At 44.9% G+C, this 25,449-nt stretch overlaps 1 protein-coding gene and 1 long non-coding RNA gene across 2 annotated transcripts in view; both read right to left on the minus strand.

Moving 5' to 3' along the window:
- Window positions 1-18,853, minus strand: part of LOC6587254 — an 89,319-nt gene extending 70,466 nt beyond the window's left edge. Inside the window, exons 1-2 of the mRNA XM_026994772.1 lie at window positions 18,670-18,853; window positions 1,872-2,636 (exon numbers count right to left, since the gene is read on the minus strand). Of these exons, the coding sequence (XP_026850573.1) occupies window positions 1,872-2,064 (193 nt within the window). The 5' untranslated portion in view covers window positions 2,065-2,636; window positions 18,670-18,853. The remainder of the gene's footprint in view (window positions 1-1,871; window positions 2,637-18,669) is intronic.
- Window positions 18,854-20,331: 1,478 nt separating this feature from the next.
- On the minus strand, window positions 20,332-21,123 carry LOC6587261. Its single transcript, XR_003409436.1, has 4 exons — window positions 20,892-21,123; window positions 20,749-20,828; window positions 20,530-20,686; window positions 20,332-20,465 (listed from the first exon to the last, which is right to left on the minus strand). It is a non-coding gene; the product is annotated as an uncharacterized LOC6587261 (long non-coding RNA).
- Between the last annotated feature and the right edge of the window lie 4,326 nt (window positions 21,124-25,449).

Below are 25,449 nucleotides of genomic sequence, written 5' to 3' on the forward strand. Positions count from 1 at the left end.
TGAACGCTTCCTCCCTTTGTCTAACAAAACGTCGTACATTGTATGTGACGCCCACATTTTCGCAACTTTTTATGTAATCGTAAAAATATTTTTATGATTTCATAATTTTACAGTGTTCGCCGGGGGCCGGGGAGCCACTTGTTTATGACCCAGGGCCCAGTACCTTGCGCCCTGCCCCCTGCCCCTGCCCCCTGCCACCCCTACGCTGTCTCTGTCCCCGTTCCTGCAAATTTGTGGCATTTTTATTTTTTTTACTTTTCTCTTCTCTGGATTAATTTTGTAATTTTCCAGTGCGGGCATGCAGCAGTATCATCTCTCCCCGGCTAGTGGTACAAAACGGTGCTTTAAGATCAGGCCAAACCAGGCCAGGATCTGGCTACCGCGAACGCTAATCTTAGCCTTGACTCATATCGCAGCATTTTGTTTGAAATTTTATGCAAAAAAATACCATAACCCAACTGTAAAAAGTTGCCTTGCTACAAGTACGAGCACGGCATGCTCAAATGGAATCACAGCGGGTGGCCCACAGCCCGTACTGTGTCCTGTCTGATTCTATTTCTATCTAAGCATACACACGTGTGTGTGTGGGGAATAGACACATACACATACACACAGACACACGGATACACATACCATACAAGATACAAGCACCAGCCAGCATGTATTTGTTTAAGGCTCGGCTACCTTTCAACAAGGACAACAGCAGAGCAGAGCACACCGCTCACAGCTTGAAAAATGTTTGTTGTCAACATTTTCAGTTTGCATCGTTAGCTTAAAAGCGTGCGGCAGGGCCCCAGCACAATGGGGGCGAAAATCGATAAATGAGACAAACCGTGCGATTTAGCCCCCAGCACCACAGCACACAAAGGACTTTCGTTTTGATCAGAAAATAGAAAACTGAGGTTACACCAAGGCCACTCCATTGGGTGTGGTTCAAGTGTCGTGAAAGCTGTGTCGTTCGCTCAAACAGAAATTAATTATTCCAATGAATTTGTTGAGTGAAAAAAAGTGAAATAAAAGTGAAAACTCTGGGAAAAGTTTATGAATATTCCTGTTAATGGCTTGGCCTCATCCGCAGTGGGGCAAGGGGTGTGGCAAGTAGATGGGCTCACAGCTTTTGGCTCACAGCTGCGTTTCAATCATAACAATTGTAGGGAATAAATAAATACATAAATAAATGTACATGTCCAACAGGTATCAGCCGCAACGCCTCTGAGCGTATCCCTCGTCTTGTGCCAAGGAGCCAGCGACCCGCCTTGGATTTAGAACTTTCTATAAATATTTCTCCTCACTGATGGCAAAGTTATGGCAAACTCTTGCAATTAAACTGTCAGACTTATGAATTCATTAAATATTTTAATTGTAGCTTTTGAATAATTAAAATTCCATTTATATGGCCGCACAGACACACCCACTGCACACAGATACACATACCTCAAGCCATAAATCTGCGATTAATTAAAAGCCCCGTTGCCGTTCCCATTCCCTGTCCTCCGCCCTCTCTGCTTGGCATCCAACTTTGAACATCCCGGGTGTATACGTAATAGCAATTAAACTTAATTACAAAAACATAACCCAAAACTCAATTGCAAATCGCTTCTGTGGTGGACTCTGCCACTCATTGCGCCCTCTATTGAACTGGAGAACTCGTACTGAACTGTCAGTGGCACGAGCGATTTGCAATTTATGCAAATCACTGCGCTCAAGGTGAGCGCAGGATAACAACGTAACCGTCAAAAGGGAAAAGGGGTAAAAAAGGAGTAGCCAGCTCTTGCTGTCGTTCTGTGGATTGTTTTGCTTAACTTTGCATTCTAATCACATTTTCATTCATATTCGAACTCGAATTCGAATTCGCGCTCGCCACCACTCACCTGGATCGTCGTCGTCGTCCCAATCGATTTGACCGGAAGTTATATTGATGTGAGCCGCAAATAGGAAGAGCGTGAATAAAGCCAAATGGCGCTGCCAGCAGCGTCTGCTGGCATTGGCATAGGAAGTTGTTACGTGCATTGTGGAAGTCCTTTTAGCTCGGTTCGCTCTGGCTTTCAATTCTACCAAATCCATTGTGTAGCGTATAATAATTTATATGCAGGTTGTGCTCGTTTATTTTGCGGCTTTCGCTGCTTTCACTGCCGTTGGGGCTGGTGATTGTGTGTTGCTGATGTTGTTTTCAATTTAATTTTCTCAAAAAAATGCAGCTACTCTCACCCACACGCAGGAACACACTTATACACACAAAGAGACGCGAGCGCGAAAACAAAAGTTTTTCCTGCTGCTACTGCTGAGGCTCAAAGGATGCCTGGGTCGGGATCGCATTAAACCTTTCGCTCGTTCTAATAAAGCAGCATGGGCAAGCGAATATTTCCTAAAATTCGTTGTAATGCCGACCGACTTTCTCCTTCTCCTTGAGCTTGAGCTGGAGCTGATTCTGGGCACGGAGCGCGTGCCGCTTTCCTCGAGACCTGCAACTACTAATTAAGTTGTTTCATTTACAGTTTTTGCCCGGAGCATAACTTTGGCAAGGCTGCTGCTGCTGATGATTTTGCTGCCGTGTTTCGTGGCATTGAAGTGTGCGAATTTCTCCAATTCTTGCATTGTTTAGTTCTTCAGCTTTTCAATTTTCCGATTCCAATTTTCTGCAGAAGAGGGAGTAGAGAAAAGGTGAGAAAATTGTAAGAATTGTATTTATAATTACATAAATTATAAGTTGTGTGTTTTACCAAGGGGAAAATACAGAATCATTTTTAAGTGGATTAGCTAATTGCCCGATTGCATGTGCCCTCATGAGATAATAAAGATAATTTTCTCTTGACTCGATAGTTGTGTTTCCTTAACCAATATTAAGCCAGGAGATATGTATATGTGTGACCTAAATAAAAACTGTGCCGAAAGTATCTCGAATACTCGTACTTGAACTCGTAAGACTTCAGCTTCATTCTGCTCAACATGTTGGCCCCCCGCGAAAACGGAAATTAGTTTCACTTTCCAAAGCCAACAAGAAACACAATACCGTCGGCGACTTTGCTCATTGAACTCCCCTGCACTCTTCACATCATCAACGCCCCCTCTGGTGCAGACTGTTGCCTACATTTTGGGGGACGGCACGGCACTATCTGCAGTGCCTAATTTGGCATAGTTTGGGGCACCTCTCTCGACGCTCCTCTGCCTGGCTTATTATGCGCACTTCAAACTTTAGACAACGCTGCAGCAGCAGCAGCAGCAGCAGAGCCAGAGGCAGGAGCAGCAGGCACAGCCAGTGGCAACAACACCACATTGTTGTACATGTTGGCAAACATCTCACGCCACGGCTGCCTGCATATCCCAGACCCTTCCTGCCTCAGCCTTCTGCCACCCACAGGCTGGGTGCTTCCTTATGCAGGCAGCCACTCACTCAAATTTCGAGTGCAGCAGCAGCAAGGCCGCTGCAGCAAATTTTGTATACATTTCGTTTAATTTGGCCCGCTGCCGAGGGCCTCTCCCCGAAAACTTTAGCGACACTGTTTTGGAAGGGAAATGTAATACAGAAAAAACCCAACCGAAACAAACCAAAAAACTGAATAAAACGGTGAGGAGTGGAGTGGTGGGTAAAAAAAGAAAAAGTTGTCTGCCGAAATCAACGCCACTTTCGCCACAAGCATTAAGCATTGCATGCAAAATTACCAGCGAGTGGTTTGTATTTCCACTCTGATTGCTGTTTAACATGGTTACATTGTCCTTGGAACTGAATCCTGAATCCGAATCTGAGTCCGTTGCCTCACTCGTTTCACTCTTGTTTTGATGGTTGTTTCGGTAACGATGCATGTGCATCACATCTATGGTGGCGTGGCCGTGCATCATGACATGCTCTAGTTGCAAACTTTTCTGTTTCTGCTTCTGTTTTGCCACCACTCTTTCGTTCGTTCTCTTTTTCGGGGCATTTTTTGTATCGCTTTATTTATATGTATGCATATGGGACAAGTGGCACGAAAAACACAACAAAACTGAACTCAGCTGAACAGGGGTTTGCTGCATGTTGCACTAACCCAACCCCAAACTTTTATCCCCACAAACATGGCCCCTCTGCTAAGCTTCTTGCTGGACAAACTAATTTGCGCTTAGACACCGGCCACACACAGCCCCTACACAGAAGCAGAACAAAACTTTGCGCCTAAACACCCACTTGAGGTGAAGCCAGTTTAGGGGGCACGCAGCAAGCAGCAAGCGGCAAGCGGCAAACATGTGCGGTTACTTCATCAACATTTTACGCTCGAGTTGGCCGGGCCAGCCAGCAGAGGGGAGAAAAACAGCCAAGGCACGCAGCAAAAATGTATGCAATGCTGGCTGCTGTTGCTGCTCCTTCTGTTGCTTGCCTCTCACCTGGCCGGCCAGCCAACAGTAGCAGCAAAATAAACTCAACTCAACTGTTGAAAATCAACTAGCTCCTGGCTGCTACCCTACCCCCCTGCCACCCTGCCGCTGTACGTGGAGTCCGGAACAAAGTTTGCCTTTAGCTTAATGTTTTTTTACTCCACTTCTCCCTTTCTCGACCAGAGCAAACACTTGAAAACGTATGTGAGCATTTGTACATATATAAACGTACGTGTGTAGGTATATACGAGTATGTATGCGATCATGTTGCAATTTATTGGTCAAGGCTCTTCATGTGACCAAAAACCTTTGCCCAGGGCAGGGCTGAATGTCTTCTGTGGATTATATTTTGACTTGGAGATCACACCCAAGCCTTCCAGACAGGCAGTAGAATCAAATTTTGAGGATACCTGCTCTTGAAGTCTCTGCTTTAAGTTGAAAACAATACGTTCTTCTTTTTTTTTCTTGTGGGAGCCCACTTTGTGGCATCAGTATCAGCTTTGTCAGTTATTTCTTATCACCAAGCTGCTCGCTCTGCTCAGGCCATGACAAGTCATCGATTTGACAGCACGTTTTGTTGGTTAGCAATCCTCGCAGACCCCCAGTGTCGTGCAGCTATTTGGACAACGAGTTGAAGTGTTTCGCTCCACGCACTTCAATAAAAACACCTACACGTACACACCCATCCACCCAGTCGGCACCCAGGCAGCCACCAGCCACCAGTAAGCAGCTAGTTGCGTGACTAGCAGCTCCAGCGATACGCATACGCAGTGTGAGCCAGCACTGGAGCCTTGCCAGAGCTTCAGAGGGAAGTAAAGTCGAACGGTCTGGATCTGGCTCGGGCTCTGGCTCGGGCCCGGTCGATTATTGTATTTGCACTGTATTCAATTTTGTCTGTCTGGCAAAAGTTTTTGTGGGGGAGCATTCCATTCGGTCTGGCCAACTAGGCATCCTGGCTCTGGCTGTGCCATATGTTGGAGGGTTTAATAACTAAACGCCAAGTGGCTGGTAGCTCAATCCAATAAAATATTCTGACAAATGAGTGTTGTGCCCCTCCCCAGAGATTAGCGCATTAGTCACACACCGCAAGCTTGCGGTGGTCTCCATTTAATACAAATTGCATTCATTCAAGGATAATTAAAAACCGATACCAAATCCCCCTAGCCCCAAGCGGCCTAAGCAATAAGCTTCTTTGAGCCATTTAATCTTCTCCTCATACCCACACCCAACATGAAAGTAGTCAAAAAAAATACGTTAAACAATTGCGTGGGTGTTTTGCAGGCACAGACATATTGTATGTCAGGCGTTGCTTAAATTTTTAACATTTATCTGGCACTCATGCTGCTTCTTCTCTAACCCGCCCAATCTACTTGTACGGCCCGCACCACTCAGGTGTCAATGTCGCAACCCCTGCCTGGTAATTGCCAAAGACACCGAGGCCGAGGCCGGCGCCAGCTCTCTTTTGATTTTCCTATAGCAATTTCCAGATGTACGAGGCTGTGTAAGGCCAGAGAAACAGCTTTGGGCGGGGAGCCGAGGCCTGTGGGCCACACAGGCGAGCAGAAGCAGCAAATTGGCGGTGACATTGACAGGGGCGAGGTGGGGCGAGAAGGCAGTCAGGCAGGCTGGCAGGCTGGCAGGCTGGTTTGCAGGCAACTACGATACAGACTCAGCTCCAGCTACAAAGTACACAAAAAGTTTTCTAATTATTTTGTCATTAAACGCACACAGAGACACAAACATCCCCACACACACACAGCACACACACGCGTATGTATATACGGGAGCCTTGTTTACAAGCATACACATGTTTGCCGAGCTATAAAAAGGGTTGGGATATCCAAAAAACCCACAGAGGCGGGGCGGGCAGGGATTGAGAAAGGAAAGGGTCCTTAGCACGAAGCAACTTTTTCTCCTAATTGTTTCATTTCATGAAAGGAAGGTAAGATATTTCGGCATCTGTGCGTGTATTGCCCTAGGACCTTATACGCAAACAAGCATACACATACACATACACATACAAGAGAGGACGGTTATGGGCAGGGGTATGGGAACCAGTGGCTGCATTAAAACAAGACATCTACCCGCACTCGTGCCTCGTTCTCGCTGCATATAAAGCGATTAACACGAAGCGCGGTGCACAGAGAGAGGCTTGAGTGGCACCCACTCCAGAATTCGCCCGACTGCGGCTGTCTCTCCTTGTTAAACAACAATTTGTTGAATTATTATCATACACCCACACAGAGTGGAGGATCCTTCAGCAGCCGACAAGAGGTGTCCATGTGCGGGAGAGAGTGTGTATGTGTGTATATGTTTTGCTCACTTCGACGGCAAGTCAAATACGTTTAATAGCTAACTCTCTCTCTCTCTCTCTGTCTCTGTATTTGTATGTCAGAGTTACACATACATCAGCTGTATGATTATCTGGGACTGAGCGAGTGGGGGTGTTGTAATTTCATATTTTATCACGGAAAAGCCCCAACTGACTGCGACTAATTTTGCGACAAAAGTTCTAGCAATGGAATGTGCGTTTGGCAATAAAATACCGCTTGAAATCGCTCATCTGGTAAAATGTTATTAAACTATAATAGTATCACTCGATAAATTTGCATACATTTGCTAATTATATTAACTCAGTGAACGAGAATGCATTCATTGAATTCAATATATTTTTTTTGTGTTCGACTGTCCAATTTTTCTTTACAAATAAAAAATGTAACATGTCAGTATTGGTAGTTTGGGTACTTGTACTTCTTGTCGACTAAGTGCTGGCTTTAATGGCAAAAAAAACAATGTAACATAAACAATACAGATTATGAGTAGCATTGAATAAAGTTGATCCTTTGAAATTTAGTTTTAATGACAAGGCACAAATGTTTCCCACTAATTAAATAAATGGATATAAAATAAAAAAAAAACCTATTCAAATTCTATTCGTTTTACACATTTACGAATTATACGAGTATAGTTTTTTTATAACAGACTTTTGATTTAAATTTTCAAATTATTAATAGTGTAATTCAATACACAAGGATGTACATTAACCATTATGTTGTATCTGTCCATCAAAGTTCCATCAGGTCCGTGTCAACAACTTCGTGGAAGTATCTAATTTCGAAATTGAATCTATCCCTTCTCAATTCGGGATCCATTATGCTACTTAGATATTGTATGCTTTTGCTACTCCGCGGGGCACTTTCTGTTTCTGTACTACCCGGGCGGGCTCTTCTAGCCAAATTCACATTTAGATTATTCCCATAAATATTTAATTTGGCGCTCAGTTTCTGGCGAATGTCGGGATACATACACACGAAAATGTATATGTATCTACGTACAATATGTATGTATGTTTGTGCGGCATGCAATCCACAAAATTGCGCGTTTGTAAGTGAAAAAGCTGTGCGATTACTCAAGAGAGTAACTTTCTGATTCAACTGCAACAACTGCTGTCAAAATGTCATAAATTGAAGCGCTTGCTGCTTGCCGCTTCAACGAAAAAAGCGAAGCAAATACTGCTACTGGTACTGGTACTCGCAAAATATCCAGCTGTACCCAAACGGAAGCCATTGCATAACACACACCCACACACCCATACAGCGGCAGAGGCAGCGGCGACTGCGGCAGCAAGGAAACAATCAGAGAGCTTACACGGACAACACACACACATACACACATAGTGTACACAAACACAAACACACACACATTCAGGAGTAGACAATTAAAAAGCCCAGGAGTATGCCGACTGTTTCGAGTGTATTTGCTGCGCTCGCAAATCTCTTGGGCCTGGCCTATGATTTTAGATTTGTTGGCTTTCAAGAGGATGGGTACGGGGAGCGAGAGAGGCGAAAGTTGTGCCTCCGTCGCCGCTGCATGAAAGTTATTGTTAGTTTTCATTGTCGCGTCGTGGCTGTTGCTGCTGCTTCCATAGCTATAGCCATAGTCATAGCCATAGCCAGAACCACATCCAGACGCAGACGCAATATATCGAAACATTTGCCGAACGTTCGCTTCTCAAGTGGTTCGCTCGCATTTGTACCGCAGCAACTTTACTCAATTACGTGCCTTGCTGCCTGCTTCCTGGTCGCCATCCCAGCCCAGCCCATCTCGCCTCGTCCTCGTCCCCGTTCCCGCCCATCGATTCACGTCAACTACTTTGGCAGACTTTTTGAACGAGTTGAGCTCACCTCTCAGCTATGAAATCAACGACTTTAGTGCAAACTTTCAACAATTTGCGTTTTGGCCACGGCCTGGCACCGACTCGGGTTCCACGGGCACGGGTACGGGCCCGGGTACGGACATGGGTATGGCACAGCACAGCAAATCGAAAGCGTAAACTTTTTGTGACTAAAGGCTCGCCAGGTGAGCTGAGGTTGCTGCCGCTGTTGGAACGTACAGAGTGGCAGTGGTAGCCGACAGAAGGCAGCCGTCAGCAGGCAAAGTTTACCAAAGCTTCAGCCCCAAATACCCAATGGGCTGTTTGATAAAAGTGACTCCCAGGGGCAGAAGCGGACCCAAAGCGGCGTCGACGTAGCAGCATTTACATCTACATTAGCGATGACGTAGACTTTAGCTTCAGCTTCAGGTTCAGCATTGACTATAAATACAGTTCGGCATTGGCTCCAGTTTTGATGAACTGTTGTAATAATATACGGTCCGAAACGTCGTAACGCGTCGTCTAGAGCTATGGTAAGTCGGCCCACCACACAGGTAGAGTCACAGTCCCCTCCCTAGAGGTGGAGCCCAGCATGCGATATTGTGCAAACAGTTGGGCAAAGTTTTAAAGTTTCCGACAGCCGACATCGATTGCAGCACAGCAGTACGACGAAGCGACAAAGGTGGCAACTAAATTATTTTGATTTCAGGCTTTTGGGCCCAACGGGTGGAACGGGGATCGGCATGGGAACGGGCCTCCTGTGATGACTTTGTATAAATTCTGTGCTGAAAAGTTAAGTCTCAACTTGAAGGCATGCCTCAAGAGAGGTATAGCAGGGTGTTGTAGAGAGAATCAAAGGAAAGGCGAAGGGCGTGAATGTTAATTAGTGGCAAAGTTCAATATTTCAGATTATAATGAAAGAGGACGGCTCCTTGCTGGTGAAGATGGTGGGGAGGCTTTAACTGTTCAAGGAAATACAAATAAATCAATAGTCGATCGGATATGCTATTTAATGAACGAAGTTTTGCGGAAAACTTGCCTTCCATCGAGGGAATGGTTGATGTTGCATTCATAAACAAACAGGCGGCGATTCGCTCTTTATGATATTCCCAACTTATTGTGTGTTATTCTCCCCGTTCCCGCCTTGTATTTCATTTGCCCCAACACAAATAATAACATTTCTATTAGTTCGGAAAGTTTCATTTTAACTGCACAATGCTTTGGGGGCGGCTAAGCGGGTTCTGCGGATCGACTTCCAGTCAATTTCACTCCGATTCCATTGTTGACAGAGCCGAGGAGTCAGGCAAATGGCGAATGGCAGAAGGCAAAAGGCAAAAGAGTAATAAGTAAATTGGCCACTTTTGACACTTGCTAAATTGGATTTTGGCCTGCACGGGACGCTGCAGGCTGTCAAGCAGTATCCCACATTTCGTTTGCAATAATTAATTGGCTCAACGATTATCCTAATCATGCCACATGCACACACACTCACAAAATCAACAAACACACTGGCGCTCTTCAATAAACCCATATACACTGCAATAAGAACTTTGCTAGTCACTTTCAGAGTCAAACAAGAAAACGGAGGTTGTCCAAGGCGGTCTCATAAATTTGCACAATAATAAAATACAGCTAGGATTCTTGGGCTTATCAAACGCCATTGATCTTCCCAATTGAGTTATTACTGACAACCCAATACGGTGTATCATCATCATCATCATCATGAGCAACATTATCATGCCCATCGTGAATGGAAATCAAAGGCAAACAAAAGGCTTCTTCAATGGGGGCGACGGTTGCGTGCTGGTAGCTCGTGCTATAAATGTAGCAAGCACATTTTCAATAAAAAATACAAACAAAATACCCTCTCTGCGAGTGTTTGTATATCAAGATAAAGTGTAGCCTATACAAAGGCCAGCTGATTAGGACACACTCGAATCGACTCGGTCCTCCTTCCAGTGGGGATCGTAATTCATAGTTCCTGTCTCTGCGAATGCAATAAAATTCTCAAATGCTCGATTTTGATTTGTATCTAGCATTCACAATGAGCTCGAATGTCATGCAACACCTCAATAAGGGGTTGCCCTCGGGCCAGGCCTTCGCTCCCTCCACTCCTCCTTTGGGATCGTCCTGCTTCTGCTGGCTGTCAGTCATTTGTTAACATTTTATTGTTATTGTTGTCGTCGATGGGATTAATAAATTTTCCATTATCAAGATTTTGTGCTCCTCAGAGCTTCTCCATTTATGCTTATACGTAGATAAGTCTGTGGAAATTCGGGCCATTTGTCTACTGCCAATATTTTCTAGCTGGTTAAATTTATACACAAAAAACAACGCATTTAAAGCTGTGTTTTGTAAGTGTTACTTTTTATCAGCGCATAAATTATACCGATATCATTTGATTTCTCAGTGTTTAACAGCATCATTCAGCTGCATTAAGCTCATTGGACTCGACTAATAACATAAATCACTTAACAGTCTACGCAACAAAATAGAAACCAGCTTAGCGATAGTTGGTCTAGACCCTGTCCAGAACGGCACGGCGCGGCCCGGCCTGGTCTGGCTAATGCAATCACGTCAAGCGCTCAGAGCAATGGCTGCAAACGGCGCTGGTCCAAGGATCCGCTAGCCATCGCCATCAAGCCGCTAATAGTTTTTAAGTATAATGCAATAAAGATAGTCAAATCATGCTTCATCAACATCAACGTCAACAATATAATCAACCCCCCACTGCACTGCGACGGCGACTTTCTGGCGGACTTTCTGATGTCCGGGAGTATGGGGGTGGACGGTGTGTTCGTCAGTCCGTCAAGGGCTGCTGCGTAGCCTCTGGTTGACAATTCAATGTCCTGCTCAATTTGTCCGCATGAAAAGTAGGTGGCAGACACCCCACCCCACCCCACCCCACCCCCTCTCGGCTGCGCAATGTCTGCCTCTGCCTCGGCTTCTGCTTATTTGTCAGCAGTGAGGCGGCGTGCGGTGCGGCGGCAGCTCCTGAGTCGCAGCTGCTGCCCACTGAGCTGATGCAGCTTAGTCGCTCAAGTGCACAGCAGAACGGACGGACAGACGAGCGGACAGACCGACGGATAGCCTCCTTTGTCTGCTCGTCCTCTCTTGCTGCTGATACTGCTGTTGCTGTTGCCTCATGTAAAAAGCGCAGCCAGCGGCTCTGTTGGCCCTGTCGGCCTGGTCTGGCTCTGGCTGTCCCTATGTCCGGTTGTCTGCCGGTGTCATCGTCCATGCTGACAAACAAAAGTGCCGACAACGAGCTCAAGGGAAGTGAGTGACTGTGGCTGACCCGGAAAACATTAAAGGCCTGCCTGCCTGCACTGGCTGCCCTGTTTGCCCTGGATGCCCTGGATGCCCTGGTTGCTTTGTGCGTCGAGGTCTCAGACGGCATCAAAGTCGGAGCTAAACTAAATGCCCTTAGCAGAATCAGAATCTGCCCCTTCTGCACCTTAGCTGCCGCATAATAAAGCTGCATAAATATTTATGGCTAAAAATTAATCAAAATCATAAAAACGCAGTGAGCAGCAGCAGCAGTAGCCAAATGAAATGAGCCACATGCAAAACTAGTTAATTAGTTTTTCCCACGCACGCACACTCACAGGAATGCCATTGCAATTGCAGTTACATATGGATATGTATGTGGATATGGCCGGCAGTCATATAACATCACATAAAATTTGCTGCCAGCTGCCATGTAGCCATTTAGCCAGCTCCGTCTCTGGCATTCGTTCTGTCGTCCTGTCCTGTCCTGGCTCTGACTCTGACTCTGACCGTGGCAAGGACTGCTGCTGCGGCTGTTTCAGGCTCCGACTCTGGGATCCGGCCAATGGAATGAATGGTATGTAGTGGCCATTACTGAATTATTAACAAACTCAATTAAAACGAGCACTAATTTTGCCGGCGCTTGGGCATGGACACATGGACACTGGAGGACTTTTAAAATGGCTCCGTGCATGTGAGTGCAATGTAATTGGGAAAGGCCTGGCCTGGCCGAAATATCTTTACTGGCAATTTATGGTCTGAAATAAATTAATGAAATTAAAATTAAGTTTCAAACAAATGACCGCACGAATATTTACAACAAAATTAAATTATTAGTTGGCCTGTCAGAAGGACTCTTCAATAATAACTCATGAGGAGACAGAGCAGCTGCTCGGCTGATTGTTGGCTTGGTCAAAATTGAATTTAGCCAGGCAAATGTTTGTGTCTTAAATGCATATTTGAATAGTTTAGTGGGCATCTTGGCTGCTGTTTGGCTGCTTCTTGGCATGCTTGCCTCGGTTCTCCCTACCGGCTGACAGCCCGACTTAAGCTGCCTCAACATTTGTTGACTCTGATAATCCTTCAAGTTTGTTGACAATGTGGCTGCGACTTTTGCCCTCAAAAATATTGCGCATACGCCCCCAGGGCAGCACATGCAAGGAGGAAAAAATGCCACAAGTCTCCCACACTGACACACACACACACACGAAGAGTGCAACATGGGTCTTGCCTTGCATCATCTACCGCAAAGAGCAGCACTTAATAATTACTTGAGCATTTTGTGATGTAGTCATACAGCCTCAGACCATGTTTGAGGGTACGAGTACTATCTTCTCCCAGGGTCTGTGTACGTGTGTGTGTGTGTGTGTGTGGGCGCTGTAAACATGTGTTTGCTTTGGTGTTAAGCAAGAGCCCAAAAACTTGTTTGTCAATTTTACGTAGCAACGACACCATAAGATGCAGCAGCAACAGCAGTGGCACTGGCAGTGGCAGTGGCACTGGCAGTGGCAGTGGCACTGGCAGTGGCGGTGTCAGTAACCGTCCCATGTGCGCCAGCCTTAATGAAGAAAACTAAATTTCATCTCAGCCTAGCACTTGAAATTAAATTTATATCTGGTTTTGATAGCTTTAAGGACCTCGTACATTCTTGTATAATTAGCATGAGAATTTTCCTGGAGCTCTCTTAGCGGTTTTCACAGCTAGCCTCCACGAAATGCCTGTAGCGAATGCTTTTAGCATTCTGGCTTATTTATTTTTAGTTAAGTCACATTTTATGCGAACGTGTATACGAGCATGTGTGGAGGGTTGGATAGCAGCTACAGAGCTACAAAAAAAACAACAACAAAACAAACCAAACAGAAACATGGCTGGAAAGGCGGAAACTTCTCTGTTGCCTGTTGTTTGCTGCTGTTGCTGTCTCTGGCTGAAAGTGTGTACGTGTGAGTGAGCCACCGTCGTCTGCCTGCCTGTACACTCACGTTTTTTCGTTCTATTTAGTTTGGTTTGGTTGCTGTTGAATAATACATTTTCACGGTTTGTAGACCGAAAGTAACCCGCGAGCTACCTTCATATCAAATGTGTCTTACCCACACCACCACAGGGCGTATGCTTGATGTGTTTCAAAAGTGTGTGTTTATGCCCTGCACAATGGCCTTGCCTCGCCTCGCCTCTCGTACGAGTATGATGTACGGGTATGCATGTGCACGCCTTTTGCTTGCCTGCCGCATGCCGCATGCCGCCTCCGAAAGGACTACGCGAGGCAGTAAAAAACCCTTTTCATTGTTGTTTACAGATCATTGACGTTGATTGTTTAAATGAAATGTTTGCCGTGCATTATTTGCTTTTACTTTTAGGGCGGGTCGGATGTTTGGCTGGCCTGGCTTCTGTGTGCAGTTTGCGGTAACATAAACCGCCGAGAATAAGCTAAATATAAACACAAACGCTAATGCCCGAGTATTTTGATGTGAAAATGTGTGTAGTTGTAGAAGTGATGACCTGGTAAGCCCCTCTCTAAAGGTATGCAATGTTTTATTGATAGGGTTTAGACATGGGCCGGGAAGGAGTTGGCTAAAAGTCGAACAAAAGGAAAAAAAAACGCGGGGACAAGTGTGTGGTAAAACGTCGAACAGTAGGCGTTACCGTCCGCCCGCCCCGCCCCGCACGTGTGCTAATATTCCGTACAGCCCCAGAAAAGGGAGGCAAGGATTTTTTCGTAAGCCCATACAGCCGTAAACCTCCATCAACCTCCGACCACCAACCGCCAAATGGCGGATCTATTTTCCACCCACTTACGCCCGTGCTTGACTCGACTCAGGTTATACTTAATTCACGACCCGCCCAGTATACGCCCATGCTATTGCCTTCACTTAACTTCCTTCGTTAGCTTACACCTTTCTGCGTTATTAGGGCTTCAAATTATAATTTTCCTCGAATTCCTTGGTTTGTGCTGCCAGCCATGCAATTATTTTCAACAGCTTTTGCAGGCGAATACAAAAATATAATTGCTTTTTTGCATTTCCACACAAAGACGTGCAATTAACTGGGCAACTAAAAAAAACATAAACTAAATTAAGATAGACAATCGAAAAAAGTACAGTTTCGGCTTGCCTCTCTCTCTCTCTCTCTCTCTCTCGCTCTCTCATTGTGGCAATCGTGTATTACAAAGCAGATCATACTCGTAAATTATTTATACACATTATATGGTATAAGTTTTTGGGGGGAGGTCAAAAACTTTTTCACAAACTGTTGACTGTTGCGAGTAAATTTTAGTTTCACTGCCGCTGCAACTGATGGACACAGGCAAGGGGCAGGAAGGAGCAATAACAACTTTTCACAGTACCCACATTAATTTCCATATATGCTTAATTTCCATCTGGCCCTTTCATCTCTACAGTTGGGCATATATTTTCTGTATGCTGCTGTACTGTTATTTTGTAGAATTTGTTGCCGCCGCTGCCGCTCCTTCTACTCTGTGACGTGTGTTTTTTCATTCTTAATTGTTGTACACTGCACAGGGTATAAGGTTTTTATCCGTAAAGATACGTTATTTTGAATTCAAAATACGGCCTTCCATGCCCATATTGCCTTGTGTATTCGTTCCTTACGTGCCTAAGTAGTATATGTACATTTCTAACAGGATCGTTTTTGCAGTCTAATCTTTATATCATAAAATACTAGCATAATCCAACAAATCAATTAGAAGAGTCATATTTGAAATTTTTGTGTGCGAAATTGGTTTAGTTAATTTATTTTTAGGAACAATGTAAAACAATGTCATATCTAAGAAAGTGGATAAAGTTTCCTCTGTGGTTGCATAGCCCAACCCCAATAAACATAGCTTTTACTATAAAATAAAATCGACTTAAAATAATTGTATCACACGGCGGCTATCAATGAAAAGAGGACCTTTAAGGGTATCTTTTGCTTCGGCACCTGAATGTAGGCTTCTACCTTCTAGCTTTTCAGTGCTTTGGTTAGAATCGGTTTGGTTTTGGTTCTGCAAACGCGTTCGTCAGCAACAACAAACAAAATGCAAATACAAACAAAAGAATTCATTATTTTACTGTTGTGCATTTAAATTTGATACAATACACGCCATTTCAAAACACGTACACACACACACGCTAACACATCGCTACCAACCCATTCGCACTTTCAATTCGGACCCGGCCTCTTGCAACGGACGTTCATCGTGCGTTTTTTTCTCCTGCCTTTGTTTTGCTTTGTTTTTTGAGTTTTGCATAAATTTTCGTCTCTTTCATTCTGTTTGCTTTGACCTGGTTTTTCGCCAGGGCGGCCATATTCCGTTCCCAACAGCTTGTGTATTTTTGAGTCCTCCTTTCTCTCGTTCTTCCCTTCTCACCGCTTGTGCGAGCGAGCATTTTTCGGTTCTCATTAAAATAGGTAAACAAAATCGCATAAAATTTCCTGATAGACAACAGATAAGAGTTAAAACTTTGCGCAAACTCTGGGTGGGTGTGCTCTGCGTGTTCCAGTGGGTGGGCGTCGGCTTTTGTCGACCACTGTGTGGCTGGCCAAATGAAGTGTAATACTCGACGAGAGAGTGGATGCGCTTAAAACACACTTTCACGGGACTTATTTGGAAATAAATGTCGAAAGGCTGCAATTACAGGTCAACTCCCTTACTCGATAAGGTTAAGTGGGGCTATTTGTTGGTACTGAAATATTAGTACGTGGGAATTTTAATACGAGTATGGAATGTTGCATATTGCAATGCACGAAACGAAATCGGATATTCCCAGACTTGAATTTATTTCCCAACTGATACCAGGAGACATCACTCTATTTAAGCCAGCAATTTTTATGGGGTACACAATAATTCGAGTCCGACGCCTTTCCGCATTCACATGAGACCTTTAAAGCTTTCAATGGCGACTCCTAGATCAGCCTGAGAGCCATAAAACTTCTACAATTCTTTCAGTTTCTCTTTTTCCTCAACAGAGCAGGAGTTTACTAGGTCAACACAAATCAGCATAAGCTACACAGCTCCATATCGGACAATAACATTTTTATGTGTTAAAGCTGTATGACAAAAGGTCACTTGGAACCAGAAACCAAGAACCAAGCACAAGCCAAACCTGAGAGAATGCACTGGGAAATACGGGTACGTGGAATGTTGCTGCAAAAGTTTACCGATTTGTTTTTTGGCTATTTTCCTTTGGCTAGTCATAAATCTGGACAGCTGTAAGCAAGCAACAAATGGGGAGAAGCAAAACAAACGATAGTTCAAAGCAAAAGCCAGGGACATTCTGGTCCGTTCTGGACGAAGGAAACTGCTAGGAGGAAGACTTTTTTACGAAGTTGCCATGGATCAGTCTTTGCAGCTGCTCGCCTTGTGCTGCCACCAATCCACATCTCCCCACATGAGCCATGGGCTCTGAGAGCACACTCTGTTCTGTTCTTCGTGTGAGGATGCCACTGTCAAAAATGTTGAGCTTGTGTAAACATGCAAACAGGCAGGGGCTGCCTGAATTCGGAGCCTGCTCTCCGGGTCCGGGTCCGGGTCCGGGTCTGTCTCCGTTCCGCCTGTAAAGCATTCACATTTAATTCCATCTCATCTCATCTGAACTCTCGTCTCAACTCAACCATTTTGTGCGTGTATTCTCGGTTGCACTTGTTCCTTGCTTGACTTGTTTTTATTTTGTTAATTCTATTGTTGTGGCATCTGTTGCCTCTGTCACTCCCACTGTGCCACTGGCACTGGCACTGCCTATTTTGTTCCATTCTGTTTTTCTTGTTTGCTTAGATGTCTATGTATTTACGTTAACCCCTGCCAAGTAAAATATTTTAAATGTAATTTTCTGATGCGCCTACCACTCTGGCACTTGGATTTGCATCGTTCCGAATGCTGTGCCCTGCTGCTGCTGTGCTGTGCCCCACTTCAGTCTGGAGTGTTACTTTTGGCAATGTCGAGTGCCTACGATGTGTGCTCTACACACACTCCAATCCAACAGACCTTGGTGACTGCTGGCTGCCTTTTTTTTGCCCATTCCAGTTCCTGGCTGGAGCTTCCCTTCAGGAGTGCACTGGGCCTCCTGGCTGGCTGGCACATGCATAAATATTATAAAACGTGCAGCGGCCGCAATAGGTAAGTGCAGATCTCAACTGTCTGGCCAAAGTACTTTCCCTCGGCTCTTATAAATAAGCCCACTTGCCGACTGTATGTCTGTCTCTATGCCTAACTGTGCGGCTGAACGTAGGCCAGGATTTTTCAAAAATGCTTTGGCTTGATGTAAGGAGCTTTTATGCACGAAAAAACGAATGTGAACAGATGGCACTTCTTTGCTGTGGTGCAATAAATTTCGGTCAAACGCTGGTCAAAATCTCGGCACATGTTCATGTTTTACTAGACGAGACTCGTAATAGTTCTTCATATATTTTATAGATTTTTCCCAACAGAAAAAAGGAAAAAGTAATAAATCCCTCACAATCATCGAAATCCTATCAGATTGCTGTAGTTTCTTTCTACCAGAAATAAGTGCCGTCGCAAAGCTTTACACAAGTGTACTTATTCAAATCATACCGATTGACCATCAGAATTTCGTGCTCAAAGATAAGCTATCCCAATAGGAGATATGGGGCGGGACAGTGCTGTGGGAGTGCGCTCGGCTCAGAGCAATTAACTGCCAGTTAAATGCAATTAACTGCAGAAAGCAGAATGAATTCCACACGAGAACTGTATTTTAAATGACTGCAAGGCGATAAAAATTAAAGATTACCAAATGGAAATCACAAAAAGAGGAGAAAGGGACTCTTCCCTTCAGGTTTCAGGTTCAGGGCGTATTATTAATTAAAGTCGTTTCGTGTCCCTTGTGTTAAGCCTTGGATTTGTCATATGCAGAACAAAATGCTGAATTAAATTGCACTTTCATACGCACTTGTCGGATAAGTTGGTGGACGCGCGTCGTCTGTGTCCGAGTTGTAGGCACGTTGCAGATGTGGAGCTGATGTATGTAGGTGGTAGGTAATACCCTCTGGACTATGTTCGAGAGCCGCGCAGTAATCGCGATAAGCACAACAACAAACGAGTATGAAATCTGGAACGAGCACCAGTACAAGGCGAGGCGATATATATTTATGAAAGTCCACAAACAATGTGTAAAAACGGCAAGTTGAACACGCGCGTTCCACGAGTATGTACTTTCGATGTCAGCAGCGATGGGGGATTTAAAATTTTAATAAAGTCATATACACGCACACCCGGAATGATGAGGGCGAAGATGCCAGAGAGCCAGTGGCAGTGGCAGGGCCAATCTGAGTGGTACTGGATGCCAATGTCGATGGCAAACGTCGTTCAGAGGTTACTCCTGGCTATACTCAGGCCTCGCCTGACCGGACCGACCAGCAGCAGGTCTGTAGCCGAAATTTGTTGGATTGCATCAATTTTTAATATCTGTTTAACATTTCAATCGAGAAACAAACAACAATAACCGACAAAACAACACTTCTCGCGGAATCGTTGCATTCGTAGCTGGATTCGTGTGCAAAATTTAATTAATATTTAATTTTTCATTTATTGTATTTTTGTGTGTATTTTGTCTGCCATTTCCATGACGCATCGCGGCACGCTAATAAAATTAAACGGCCCGGACCAAAACGGCGGCACACACGATCCGACCCGCTCACAAGCGCGCACACACACACATACACTCACACGCAATCTCGCACACGTTGGCAGTTGGCAGTTGTGCTTTTCTGGGGTCCCACACGTTTCGTTGCTTGATTTGCCTGGTTTCCGCGTATCCTTGAGCAGACCGTAGCGCCACGTTCCGACACGAATACGAAACTGAGCAACGGCATTAACAAAAACTGGCACGAGTACCAAAATGTCCTTTGGCTCTCGGTCGATGCCAGCTCGTCGTCGTTGCAGGGACATTTCTGCTCGTGTCAGCTCTTCGCCTCATCATCTTCGGCCGCATCGTTTTCACTCAATTACGAATGAAAGTAAAATTGCACGAGCAACCCCACGCACACATGCATATATACACATACATACATGCACATACATATATATGTGCATATACGGATGGCAGGCTCGGGATTTTGAGTTTGTTTTGGTTTAAGTTGCATTGACTTGAAAGCTGCTTGAGAGAGTGCTTGGGCCCTGGAGAAGTGGGCCTATCCCAATCACATTTTCCTTTTGGCCTTTGGCCCGTTTTCTTCTTCTTTGGATGCTGGGGACACAAAATATGGCTGGATTTTGAAACATGGTCATTCAGAAAAAAATTAAGCGACGAAAGAATTCGCATGTTTATATTTGAAATTTCCCCATAAATTGAGACCGTAGGCATTTTCGTTTATCAACAATTTTTGGATGAGACTCGAGCTAACATCTAAACTCTGTGGTGATCATTTGGGATTTTCTTATTTCAACCGTAAATCCGCTTTATAACCGTACAATTTACCACAAATTTACCTTTTGACACAGTGAGCCATATAGTCAGGTGTAAAGAGAAAATAGCCCACTCTCTCAAATGTGCTGCCTTTCTCTTCAAGGACAGCGCCTGCGCTTTGCGCGCTTTCCAGTCAGTCCATCAGGGAATTATAAGAGTTTTTCTGTGTTGGGACTTTTTCGCTTTATTCAGCGCCCAGCGCGACCAAAAGATTATTTTTATTTTAAATCATTTCCGAACATATATGTAGAAAAAAAATCAAACATTGGGGTGGGCTGTCCCTGAAAAAGAAAATGAATCATAATTGAAATTGATAATGTTGAAACTGATATGTTGGATACACACCATCACCATCAAATCTGCAGAGAGAATAACGTGTTCTTAGATCGGAAATACATCTCGAACGCGTTGGAAATCTTGACCTTTGATGTGGATTGGTACATATACCAATTAAGAGGTCGAATTATAGTTACCATGGTTAGATGGTCATGGTTTTCAAAATCTGTAGAGTATATGTAAGCTGTTAGGATCGGAGCTTCATGTGGAACCCATTGAAAACCTTACCCGATCTTGTTGATTGGTAGATATACCAACCAAGCGGTCGAATGGCTTCATCATGTTTACATTTTCATGATCTTCCAAATCTGCAGACATGTGCGGTTAAGCTCAGAAATATATCTCCAAAGCAGTGTAATCGTAAGCCTTACCCGATCATGTGTATTGGGTCGGGATGTTGGGGTACGTGTCACAGGATGTTGCTTAGCCGCAGTCTTGTTCTCCTTGTTGACCTTGGTGACTGGCCTGTCGCCCTTGCTGGTCACGGGCTTCGCTTGGGGTTTCCAAGACATTTTGGTGCTGCTGCTCGAAAATACTGGTATGTATCGAACTTTAGTGTGAATTTGTTGCGAATGCTTTGAAATAGCTTCAGTTTATGTATACATATTGTGAATTTTATGTGGCTGCCTGCTAGATGCTCAGGAATTGTTATCACATTCGCACTGTGACACGACACGAATGTCTACTCTCTGTTAGACAATAAGTCTGACTCGACGGCTCCTAGTCTACGAAAGGGGCAAAGGCACGTAGCACGGGGCACTGCCAGTCAGTCAGTCATCACTCGTCATTCGTTATGGAAACGCACAAGTATGGGAATTTGTGTGTGTGTGTGTAGGTCTGTGAGGGACCATACATCATAAGTGTCAGCGAGTGAAATTACGCACAAAGCCATATAAATGAGTCTACTTCAAGGCGCACTATATTTATGTACTTTTTCGCGAAAATTGTCGCACTTGCATGATATATGTCCGTGTCCGACGATGGCTCCGACAATGATTCGCCCTCCGTCTAGTGCTCTCTTGGTTCTTTATAAATTAATTTGCATAAATTACGTCATATGAGGGAATCCGACTTTAAGCCAGGCCAAACGTTTGCTATTTATCAAAGCAAATTCCGCTAAATGTCTGGCTCAAAGCAGCAATCATTCATTCATTCATTCATTCCATCACTCAGCCGCCTCATTCCCACTTACCACTTGCCCTCCCCTCACCGACATTTCCATTTCCATCCCCACTCGCAATTTGCATTTTTCGCACGGGCATTGTCCGCCTCGGCAACGTCGGAGTCACCAACCAACCAAGCAACCCCCTGAGGGGGGCAGCAACAATGTTGATTGTCTGCTAAAGAGCATAAAGTCGTAATGGAGTGAAGGCAGATAAACATAAAAATAGCATAGAATTGTGGGCACACAAAAGGGAGTCAGAGCCAGAGCCAGAACGATGGGAGGTGGGAGTGTCGGGAGTGTCGGGAATAGAGAAAAGCGAAAGGAAATAGAAAAGCCAAACTCGTAGAATGGAAAATGCACGCGTACGCGCAAATGTTATGGCCAATCACTTTATTTCACTTGTTTTCAATTTCCTTCAGCGATGTACATTCCCTTACATTCCATTCTATTCCTTTGCGAATCCCTCTATCTCACGATGTCTTACAGGCGGGTGGTTGGGTATCACGTAGAAGCAACGGTCATGCTAATCAGTGTGACAGCTGCCTAAATGGTTTCATCTCCATCTCAAGAACTGAAAATTGAGACCCCGAACCACACCCCCTGAAGCCGCCTGGAGGAGTGTAACCACCAAGTTGGCCGCAAAAACCATCGAATAATTGAGTCATCAAATGTTCGGCGCACCCTTTTACTTTTGGCTGCCTTCGTCGCTGCTTTGACAATTAACCAAACTATAAAATGTTTAAGTTTGAACACCTGACAGACGCCGCCATGCCTGTAGAAAAAGATCCCTCTGCCCAAAAAGGGCGCTCACACGAACGCACAAACTCATCAACATTCCAGCACACACACACACACACACGCACACAAACAAATACATTTAAGCCAATTAGCATTTATGTGCGACGCTGGGTGGCAAGGGGCCGCAGGAGCACAAAATGCGTTACATTTTCATCAAACGCACGACACTTTGTTTTAATTTGAGCAACCGCACGCACACATACACACATGGTTACAGTCACCCCCTCACAGACACCTACACACGCATACATACATACACAGTGACAGGCTTTGGTTTGGTCTCGTCACGGTTTGGAGGCCACATTCTCTCGGGCGCTCACGCATTTACAGATTTTCTATTTGTTGCTGTCGCTGGCGCTGCCGCTGCCGCTACCGCTGCCGGTCCCCGAAGGACCTTGCATGGGATATTACATTGTTTTGGGCAATTCGCTTTTACTGTGATTAATTTAAATGCACCCCCCACTCCCCTCCTCCCCTCCTCCCCTGCGGCGCGCGTTCCAAAGCTGTGACGATTGTATTTTTTGTGCTTGGAATTACGCCGGCATATCACGTGTTTGCCCTTCATAAATATCCTTGAAGCCCGAGCCGCAATTTTAAATCGAATTGCTCATAGACAGGCATCCCAGGCGACAGGGACAGGGACGGTAAAGACAATTAGCCCCTTGGCAGACAACGCCTAGAGATGTCGTGCTAATGAGGAATACCCTTGGCCAGGCTAGGTTTGGTTTTAGGACCGAAGGGAAATACAGATTCATTGTGGGTTCGGGATTAATGTGGGAATAATTACCATATTTCGAGATTTGTGTTGCCAGCAAAAATTCAAGAAATTTAAGGCATAACATTGTAGTAAAATAGGGGTACATAAGCGTGGTGTCCCATCCGTCACTCACATCAGATCCATCCGATACTACACTCTTTCGTTTCTTTGTGCAATTACTGAAATGCATTTTGGACCTGGACATCATCCACTCCTCTTTCTCGCCGCAGGTGTAAATCAATTCACTTTTTGGTTAGTGGAGCACGTATAGGGTGTGGGGCGGTGGGCGAGGGGAGAGAGGAAGTGCTACATGTAACGTTACCTATCTATTTCAGTGCGTGTGTGTATGCTAGGATTTTCGGTTCGGGTGTGCGTGCAGGAGCATACATGATCATGCATCATAATCCAAAACCCAAAGCACAGGAGAGTATGGCCCCGTACAGGCAGAGGCACAGGCACACAAATACACACACCCACAGATACACATCAGTTGCTTTGTAATTAATTACTTCACACATTGACGCCGGCCAGCATCGGGTGCGGGTGCGGGTGTAGGAGTGGATGTGGATGTGGGTGTATTCCCAACACCCAGACACCAACACAAATGTAAAGTTTACTCTCTGATTCTGTCGTTGTTGGTGTTGCTGTTGCTGTTGCTCTTGGTGTTGTTGTTTCTGCCGCTCATGCTAACTAATATTGTTACCAGCTTTTTGGATAGTTAGCTGCATGTTTGGTTAGCTGCTTCTGTTGCCGTTGTTGCTGCCGCTGCTGCTGCTCCAGCTCCAGCTCCAGCTCCGTTGTTCATATCGTAAATTATGTGCCATTTATGCGGCATTGGCTTGAAATGGAAATTTGTCCCATTTGTTGCTCTGACGACGACGAGCAACAGAACCGAGACACTTGAGTATTCATATGGGACACAGCACATACCCCAAGGCATGTTGTTTGGCATTGATTTATGTGACCGAGTAAATTTGGCTAAATATTAAATGAAACGTTAAACACAACAGGCTCTGGGTTCGGGGTATGGGATGTGGGGTGAACAGGGGATGGTATCTTGAAGAGATCAACTTTATTTTTTACTCATAATTAGTGATAGCTGAAAAAAGATATCCCTAGAGGACGCCTCCGGCTTCAACTCTGACTTGAAAGCTCATTCAAGGCATTCACTTTGCCTCTCCTCTGTTACCCAAATAATGATGCCCTCAATTAAGCCAACAAAAGTTCTGCCAACAACTCGTCAGAGCCCGGCTGCAATTATACTCGCAGGCAAATTAAGTTAGCGCCTTCAGCTTCAGCTGCATTGCCATGCATTCGAGCCGTCTTGGCCGAGGCATAGCAGGGCGGGGGCGAGGCGGGCCTAGGTCCAAGGATTACATGTACAAGAATTATATGAAATTTCCTTACAGCTGTAAGGTGAGAGCGGTTTGTTTATATAGTTGTTGCTGCTGTTGTTTCCCCGCTTGCACCTCGCTGTTATTTTAATGAGGCAGTACGGGTGAAGAAGAAACCCTGATTAGGAGCAGCAGGGAAAACGCTAGAAAACGCTAGAAAAAGCCAAGTTGCAAGTGGCTTAATTATGAGTTCAAATTAGTTTTGGCCTAAGTTGACTACGGGCCACGTCTCTTCCTTATTACATTTGCAACTCTAGTTTCAAAAAAGGGCACATTGAGCATACGCCCTGCATGTCCTGCATGCCCGAGCTGGATCAGGGGGAGGGCCACAGCCATATTAAGTGCTGCACATGCACATGCGGCATGCGGCATGCTGCATTCTGTACAGCATGTGAGATTTCTAATTAAACTTTCATGCGGTTGTAACTTGCTCCAAAAAGTTGCACATTTGATTATGCTGCTGACCAATAAGTGCAATCATGTTGCTGCATCAACAGCAACACCAACAACTACTCTAAACAGCAACAGCAATTAACTAGCGGGCACATTGGGCACTTCGTGCGAAAGAGAAGTGTTGGCTGACCAACAAACAAACTGTTGGCTTAAACTCAAAAGCGGCAACAATTTATGCGGACGGCAACGGCAACAGCAACAACAACAGCAACAACAACAACAGCTAAAAACATTTGGCGATTCGCGTGGCCAACAAAAACAAAACGACCAACCACCATAAACATCTCACATATGAGGATTTTGGCCAGCACTCAGTATACGCCTGTCCCATCTCTCCACGTACATTGCGGTTGCCACATTGC

Source organism: Drosophila persimilis, unplaced genomic scaffold, assembly GCF_003286085.1.
Source record: "Drosophila persimilis strain 14011-0111.01,24,50 unplaced genomic scaffold, DperRS2 tig00000000-arrow-pilon, whole genome shotgun sequence".
NCBI lineage: Eukaryota > Metazoa > Arthropoda > Insecta > Diptera > Drosophilidae > Drosophila > Drosophila persimilis.